Here is a 9,030-nt window from a genome sequence, read left to right as displayed (position 1 = left end):
TGATGATTCTGCATAGAATGGCAGTTTGGGTGAAAAATTCATTTCCACATTTTCCCACCGGTCATGTATTCGCTATTGTCACTGAATTGTTGGCATTGTATTGTTATGAGGCATTTTTTTTCACCGTTGTCTTCGTCATCGTCATTGTTGTTGTTTGTCTATCTGCGACCGCGACTACTTGATTACGACTCAAAAACACTCAATTAAACTTCATTTAACCAAGAAACTGGCATTTGTTCACCGCCGTCAAATTATAGACTTACCGAAAAATATAAAAAAAAAATAATTAGATGCACATATCTCTCTTTATGACGCCCTCAACTCTTGGTTAGTTTTTGATTTGACGCCGCGACTACATTGTAATCGACCATAGCTAACCAGAACGCTTTTTATATGCAATGTTATTTTGTACAGTATAAATTGATAATTGCTGCATGTGGAAACTGTGTAAAGGTCATCCACCAGCGTCTTTTCGAATATGAAGAAATGTTGTCATCTCATTGAACAGCTTCAAGTGGCACACCAATGGAAACAACGCCTCGAACACATCGCGATGATTATATTTACATATTTGTACTCGACATTTGCACATGCAATTAGTGACAAAATGCAAAAAGATGCTGAAAATATGATTAATTTCACTGAAAACTTAAACTTTAAACTTTGAACCAAACCTCTTGCTACAAACTCATCCATGTTTCAACTCGCGACGAAATCCGAAAATGCATTGTTTCTTGTAAACTATTTTGTAGGGTTTGATTTTATTTAGTTGATTTTATTTCATTCAACTCATCAGAATAATGCAGAACAATCAACTTATCATACGATTTGCAGTCTAGTCAAAAGGTGTATGTGTTTGTGTGATTTTCTTGGTAAAATTTAACTTGATAAAGAAATAATCTAAGGGTTCAAATGAATCAGCCACTACTAATTTACTCATTAAAAAAAAGAATTAAATAACATTTCTTTTATACACGAGATTAACTGATATCATGCTATTGAGGACGAAATCATTATTTTGTGAATTAAACAATATCATGTTTTTATCGGATTTACTGAAGGCTCACCACATTTGAAACGTTGTATTTGGAATTACATTTTTTTTTATTTTTCAACTCAAAGAACATACGTATCTTTGCAATGGATGTGGTTTGTCTTTGAATTGTGTGTTTTTTTCATCTATTCTACTTTAATTCACATTTTTTTCCAATTTGTATTCTTAACATTGCCCCTAAGCATTAAGTAGCATGGAACAATGAAGAAAGTGTTTTTGTATTGATTCTTATCAAAAAAGTCGCTGTTTTCGACGCTAATTTCCATCTGTTGCACAAAATTGTTCAATAAATTGGTTGTTCGGTGCGTTCGAGAGAGAGAGAGAGAGGGAGAGAAGGGGAGATTTCTTAGTTTCGGTTGAGCCACATGATCGCTTTCATGAGAAAATAAGCTAAACCAAGGCAATAGACGACCTTTTCACGTTGTTGTCGTTGCAAATTATCGATTTCAATGGTGAGCACTCGACGATTCAATCGAGCCACTTGACGTCGCAGATGTGTCACTTCTTCCGATGGAGTCACATGTTCACCGTACGGTGGTGTAGCCTCGCGACTGAAATAGAAAAAGATGATGAAATTGTTCAAGTTTGATATGAAAAATGCTGATAACAATCCGAACGGTGCGTCACTTACCTTGTATTGAAAAAATCATTTTGAAACAATTTCTTTGGTTTGCTCACAGCCAAATGTCTGTCGTCCAGGGAACCCAACGAACTGAACTCACGTTCGTGGCCGTTGATTTGTTCTACATCAGGTGTGTATTGATCTTCGGTTGCCGATGGGAAACGATGTTCCGACAAAACAATTTGCCGTGGTGGTGTCGATACGCGTACTGGATTATCTTCGCGCGGTTGCAAAATTGAATTGTCTAACATAATTTCACGTGGTGCAGTGCGTGTACCTAGCAAAAAATGCAGTATAAGGTAATCCGAAATTCCATCACATAAACACAAAGAGATGTGCGAGTGCGTATGTGTACGTGTGTGTTAAATTAAAACTCACCTAAATGTTGTTCCTGTCCAATGACCATGATTCGATCGGGAACTGTCATGTTGATTTTGTCCTGGTATCCCCAATTCGATGTACCGTTGGCCAGTGGCATATCGAAATCATCGTAATATTCTCCAGTGGCTTTGATACGTTTCGGTACTCGCATCTGTTCGCTAATATCTTGTGTGTAATGACTGTTCTGGAAAATTGGATCCTCTTCATATCCATTAAACGATGATGGGCTACCTGGTGCTGCCATTTCGAACAATTTTCAATAAACAATTGCGACTTCTTTAATTGAAATGATAAAAAGTTTACAAAATTGTCGATTCACGCAATCTTTGCGAACTACCACCAAAATGTTTTTCTTTTTCAGTGTCTGTCAAAGTTCCTTCAGATAGTCTAATACTGGACCAACGCCATTTTAGACTATTTGACGAAACACTGTCACATTGCAGCGCTCAACTGATCCGATGGTAATCGTTGCGGGAAGAAAAAAAAATGAATTTTCATACAAAATCTGGGTTTTAAAAATGAAATTTAACTTTAATTTGATACATTCGCTTTAAAAAAAACGAAATTGCTCCAAATATAAATTGAATAATTGAAAAAAAAGGCAAAAAATCTCCATTCAAAGTACAAATTCAAATGTGTGTAGAGTTCAGTTGAAATGTGGCCAACGTCACACCAGTCTGTGTATCGAAATAAATTTGAAGCAACCACATTGACGACATTTTTTTGACATATCCTATACTATACAAACATATAGCTCCATTGGCATTCTTCGTATATACACATTGTAACACCATCGAAATTCCTCTGATTCTTCTAAGTTTTTTCGTTCCGCTGCATTTTCATTTTCTTCCGTTTCGAATGTGTTTTTCAAATGCAGTCTCATAATTTTAGTTGATATCCCGAAGCGAATTTCATTTAATTTCGCATTAGTCTTATGTGGTATTTTAATCAATCGAATTGTGAAGTGTGTTTTTTTTTCTCTCTCTCTCCTTGGTGAACAAATTTTCGATATGAAATGCATCAAGGTTGGCCAGTGAATGTTGTGAGGCAAACAAATGAATAAAAAAAAATTTCGTTTTTTTTGCTTGGAAGTGCGGTAATGCACAAATATCGATAAGAAAAATGTTGACCAGTATACGAATGGAACAATTTGCTGTAACCGATTGAATATATTTTGGGCTTTGCTTCAAAAATTCATACTCAACTTCGATACGGAATCGCAAAGTCAATAGAAATACCAAATCAAACAAAACATAGACGAGAAGCGAAAAAAAAATTTGATCGCAACGAAAAGGGAAGAGAAACTGCGGTGAAACTATCACGTTCGGTCTCCCCAGACTAAAAGTGTGAGCATATAATTAAATATACAAGCAAACTGAAGAAATCAAAAGCAAAACGAAAGTGACAGCGAACAAAAAAAAATTATGTCATGAAATAGTATCTTGTGTCCAAAGTGTGATTTATTTTTGTTCCTTCGTTAATTTCGGCATATACTATAATGCTGATAATTATTGATATTATGAATTTTTGATCGGTGCGCGCTGAGTGAACGTGTTTGTGTGCACTTTTGTTTGTGTGTGTGTGTGATGAGCTAGTGGCAGTGGTGACGGATATGTGTTTTCATATTTCCTTTGTTTTCGTTGTTTGTTTTAATTGAAGTGCATGAGCAATAGCGCAAAATAAACAATCGTTCCAATCATTACGGCGAGGTGTTAATATTTGCGTTGAACACACAAAATTTGTTTTTTGTGTTCAAGTGAAGTGTCTTAGAGAGCCAGTGAGCCAAGCGACCAGCCACATTGGATGGGAAAGCACGCGCGCTGCGCGACTAGCAAATGAATTGGAATCGAAGGTCTCTCACAGGCTCACTTGTGGTGACTAACTAATAATAAAAACGAGCGAGACACACACAAAACAAAGCAAAAAAAAACACACACAGAAACGAAAGAAAAAGTAAAGCACACACAAAAATAAAAATCGCTTCAATCGACACAGGAAAAAAAATTGAAACAAGGAGAAAAATATCAGCGATAAGTGAAAAATATAATTTAATAATCAGGGAAATTATCAAGTAAACAGTAATCGCCCCGGGTGGATAGAGAGAGAGCGAAAAAGAGCTAGAGAGAGAGAGAGAGAGCGAGTGAGCACGATTGCTGCTGCCATTCGGAAATATAACCATTTCAACGACATTGTGTTGAAACTATTGGTGACGGATTGACGAATCGATTTCACACTAAACATGGGTGGCTGTATTGGAATAAATCGCAACGATGGCGATACTGCAAATGGATCGTCATTAAATGTATCGCGACCACTTTCGGGTAAGTGTATTGCATTGAGAAATGAAATGAAATGAAAGACAAAATACGCAACAATAACAACAACAAAAAGAAATTCATTTTTTTTCACATTTTCGTTTGTGTGTTTGGAGTCGCAGTGTGTCGGTTTTCGTGACATTTTAAATGGCACGGCATTAATACGCTACGCGAACGTTGATAAGATTGCAGTGCTAATTTATAATCACTTTGATCTAAATTCAACAACAATGTGCGCTCGCTTGCTCACGCTCGATTTCGTTATTGAATTTGATATGAAATGAAATCGAAGCGGTTGCTAAATGTCAATCGCCCAAATGATTATTATGTCAAAAATTGATTTATCAGATAATTTAATAGGTGGAAATGGAGGGCCACCGCGTAAAAACCACCCATTATGCCATGAAACGATACGTTGGAAATCGGATGTGCCGCTGACAGAAGGCCAACTACGATCGAAGCGTGATGAATTCTGGGACACAGCGCCGGCATTCGATGGCAGAAAAGAGATTTGGGATGCGCTACGCGCTGCAACAGTCGCTGCCGAAGCACTGGACTTTCAATTGTCACAGGCCATTTTAGACGGTGCTAACATTAGCGTACCAAATGGGTATATACGAAATATTCTATTTTAACTTTTTTCGTCTCTTTCGAGTGGAACCAAATTTTTTAATTCGTTGTCCGTTGAATTGTTATTTTGCAGCTACTTAACGGAATGTTACGATGAGTTAGGCACACAATACAAAGTACCCATATATTGTTTATCGTATCCGATAAATATTGTGAAAGAGGACAATGGACGAGATTCACCGGCCGAATATTCGGAACCAGTGGACGGTGGCTCCGAATTGGTGTTGAAATTACGTTTGTCATCATCGTTCGCCGATACAAAACTAACCGTTTATTCAAAAGACACAATCGGCCAGTGTAAAAAGAAATTACAAGTAAGTTATTTTTCCATATGTATCGATGTGGCTAACGATGACCTTTAGCCTACTGCAAACATGACCTCAAACAAACACCTACTATTTTTGGTTTTTCATTGTTGTTTTATTTGGTTCACGTGGGATTTCATTCGGTTCTCTTTTCATTTCCACCAGGCACAAGAAAATGTTGATGCATGCTGTCAACGTTGGTTTTACGGCGGTAAATTGTTGGGCGATAAAATTTTGGTCGAGGACGCACAAATCCAGCCACAGTACATTGTACAGGTTATTGTAAATACCGAACACTACAATCACGGTGTGAATAGCTAGCCAATATACAATATTTATGCCATGTATCTGTCCGAAGAGAATGGTATGTCACACACGAGCAAAACTTAACATCGACACCAAATCATCGTGTAGACGAAAAAAAAGAAGCAAATCGTGTATTTTTTCTTCGCGAAAAGAAGCAGAAGAAAAAAAGGGATACAAATGCATCGAATTAGATTTCGATCATTAGGAGATTCATTTGCATCATCAAAACACATTTAGCAGTAACCTCTCCTCCTCTTCCCCCATATACAAATCTAGTGTGAGTGCAGCAATCACAGAGTGTAACATATTCACAAATACACACACACTTTGTTTGCGCTGATCACCACAGTTGATTGTGCACAGTTGATTGTGCATGATGTGCATTTATGAATTAGGAGATCTTATAAAATAACAACAATAATAACAAGGGAGAAAATAACAACACAGTTTTAAAAGAATTTATCCTAGCAAAACGATTTAAGTGTGATTTATTAGATGAGATGTAACATATAGAAATGAAGATATTTTTTTAAGTTTGAATAATATGAAGTTAAACGAAAGAAGAAAGAAAAGAAAAAATCGTTATTTTAAATGAAGAAAACAAATAATCTATTTACCTTTTACCTGAATTGGAACATGTGAAACGATTTTTAAGGATTTGTTCGAAATTACCACTGAAAAAGACACAAACACATAATTTTCTGTTCTATTTTTTTTTTGCCTGTTTTGTTTTCTTGGAAGGAATGGTAACACAAAACGAAAGAAATTGTACAATTTTATCCAATTGAAAAAGACGCAAATAGACTTGAAGTGTCTGAGCAAGAGGGCTGATAGGTGTATACGTCATAATAATCTTAATGATAACTAAATGAAAACATGTGAATACTTTATTTTTTACTACCACCATTTTCGAGTCAACAATATGCTAGACTTTAAAAATCTATTTGCTCCCTCCTGTAGTGAATGTGTTTGTTTTTAAAACTCAGGTGCTTTCTTCAATCAAAAAAACAAAAACAAAAACAAAAAAATAAATAAATAAATCCATATATTCATTCAATTTTGAATAACAGCCACTTATTCGAAAACGCTGAAAGCAATAATTATGCTCAACGTAGCTCAATTATTATTCGATCCGCTTCGAACAATTCGTGCAATCTTCCTGCTAATTACTTTTGCCAACACCATTTGATGTAGGGATTCGTTGTTGGTTTTCCTTTACCCGTCAGTTTTACGTGGATGAGCGTTTATCAACAAATGCAATTTAAAGAGAAACAGAAGAAGAAAACACATTTTTTTAACCATTGAAACGAGCGAGAGCTCCTCGCCGAGAGATAGAGAGAGAATCAAAAGTACAAAGTATCTTCGCCATTGAATTTTTTCTCTTTTCAATCATTGTTGCATTGCTGCGTTGCGGCAGTAATCACCAGAAAAGACAAAGATCAAAATGAAATAATCGAGAATTTGCTTCACTTCAACGTCTCTTTTTAACACAATCTCCCTCTCACACACACACACACACATACACACACAGTTAGTTCATGTGTCATCAAGAGTGCAAATGTGGAAACAATAATAGGGACCTTAGCATTTGTATTTGTACATAATGATTAAGCCGATGATAAGTAGATAAAGATGTAATTTTTTTCACAACAAAGTATATATGGACGCGGGCATATAAGGACTCACCTATTCCTACACCATCCAAAACAATGCGGAATTTATTGTTTTGGTTTTCGTTTCATTTTCCGTATGTAACAATTGTGTCATGCATACACGAACATGAATTAGGTTTTCATGATTGAGATTCGGTTTCGGTTTCGTTTTTCCCGTTAATGCATGAGCACAGAGTATTTCATTATACAATAATTTTCTAATTAGAAAAAAAAAGCAACAACAAAAAGCCATAATGACTGTAACGTCAAACGATAGCGGCACATGCAATAAATGGACAACTCACAAACTCTTTCCATATATATTGAATCATCGACATTCGACTTTTTGCGCACTGAATCACCATTTGAATTTATTTACACAAAATGAAGAAGAAGAAGAAGAAGAAGAAAATCATTTAAGCAACGCAAAATTCATTATTATGATTAAAATGTTGGGCTGTGTGTCACCTCTAACGATTTGCTTCTCTGTGTGCGTTTGTGTTTGCGATGACGAAAAAAAATCAATGATGAGTCAAATTCAATTTTTCTGGCACATTGATAAACATTTGGGTTTCTTTTTTGAAAATTATAATTATTACCTGATTCACGTGGTATTTTGTTCATACGCACTTTGGCAATGACTTTGGGTGTACATGTATGTTTTTTTTATATAGAATCGATCACGATGTGAGCAACTGCCAAAATTGTTTTCGAGGCATCTTACAATGACTTTGCATTTCATTTGAGATCATTCAATAACACACACCGCTTCGAAAGAAAAGAAATTGTTCGTGTTTTTTTTTCTCTGTCAACGAAATTACAGGTGTATCTTTCAATTATTTGAGTAAAACACACACACCCACATCTACGGATGAAAAACAGTTCGAGACTTTTTTGAATGACACTTTTGTTTATTCGTTAATGATGAATTTTTTTCTTCTCTCTCAACAAAGCCCAAATGTTCATTTGATCGCATATTTTTCGCTCATGTTTTCTTGAAGATATACGAATTTTTTGAATAACATAAGCCCTATTTGTAATCGTATTTGTTGTGTTTTAAAGTATTTTTTCTTCTTTCTGTCTACGATTTTAAATGTCGCAATAACCATATGATGACATCGCTCGAAGATTTAATTTTTTTTTATCTCGATGCCTATGAGATACAAGAAGAAAAAGAAATGTTGCATTTTGTTTCCTTAATACTCGTTTTTAGTGAAATAATTTTGTTTAACTTATCGGACCTTATTTTATTGTTCTTTATTTTGCCATCATATTTTTTTTAATAAGCAGAAACCTAAACGAATATATGTATAAAGGAAAATTAATAACTCAAAAATGCTTCGGATGATGATTCCGAAGCCGATAAAGATTTGTCGTTTGACAGGTGATTCAATCCAAGAGAATCAGCTAACTAAAGCAGTGTCAACGAAGAATACGTCAAACACAGAAACACTCTCGGGAAAAGGTTTCCTTTGTTTCTATTTTATTGACTGCAAGAAAAAACACACATATTAAATTTTATTTGTGAATTTAAGCGTGAATTAGACACAAAAACCAATTTATACGATGCGACAAACAAATTATCTTCTATTTTTATGAAATTAAATGTAATGAAATGAAACACCTTTAGTTATGGAATATGTTAATTTTAATTTATAATGAAATTATTTAGAAATAAATGTATTTATATAAATCAATCGATTGGCATTTTTATTTTGGCTTTGGCTTTGTTTTGCATTTCGAAAGGTTGAAAGGTCAAGTGAAC

The 9,030-nt window shown here is 35.0% G+C and overlaps 2 protein-coding genes across 3 annotated transcripts; one reads left to right on the top strand and one right to left on the bottom strand.

Annotated features, from left to right (window-relative positions):
* Window positions 1-730: 730 nt before the first annotated feature.
* LOC129571259 (transport and Golgi organization protein 11) lies at window positions 731-2,713 on the bottom strand. Its single transcript, XM_055451030.1, has 3 exons — window positions 2,055-2,713; window positions 1,686-1,953; window positions 731-1,605 (listed from the first exon to the last, which is right to left on the bottom strand). Exons 1-3 carry the CDS (start codon window positions 2,299-2,301, stop codon window positions 1,401-1,403), a joined length of 720 nt encoding a protein of 239 aa, XP_055307005.1. The 5' UTR covers window positions 2,302-2,713; the 3' UTR covers window positions 731-1,400.
* An 84-nt stretch (window positions 2,714-2,797) lies between these two features.
* On the top strand, window positions 2,798-8,962 carry LOC129571246 (ubiquitin domain-containing protein 1). Of its 2 annotated transcripts, none has more exons than XM_055451021.1 (4): window positions 2,798-4,378; window positions 4,733-4,982; window positions 5,076-5,316; window positions 5,473-8,962. In XM_055451021.1, the coding sequence occupies exons 1-4, from the start codon at window positions 4,297-4,299 to the stop codon at window positions 5,626-5,628; spliced, it is 729 nt and encodes a 242-aa protein (XP_055306996.1). In that variant the 5' UTR covers window positions 2,798-4,296; the 3' UTR covers window positions 5,629-8,962. The 2 variants fall into 2 exon arrangements, with proteins under 2 accessions (XP_055306996.1, XP_055306990.1); XM_055451015.1 differs by having other exon boundaries at window positions 2,808-4,378; window positions 4,721-4,982.
* Window positions 8,963-9,030: the final 68 nt, after the last annotated feature.

This window comes from Sitodiplosis mosellana, unplaced genomic scaffold, assembly GCF_009176505.1.
Source record: "Sitodiplosis mosellana isolate CC-2019 unplaced genomic scaffold, AAFC_SMos_1.0 Smas_scaffold_1, whole genome shotgun sequence".
Classification (NCBI taxonomy): domain Eukaryota; kingdom Metazoa; phylum Arthropoda; class Insecta; order Diptera; family Cecidomyiidae; genus Sitodiplosis; species Sitodiplosis mosellana.
Note: the sequence above shows the minus strand (reverse complement) of the source record. Positions and strands in the feature narration are given on the sequence as shown.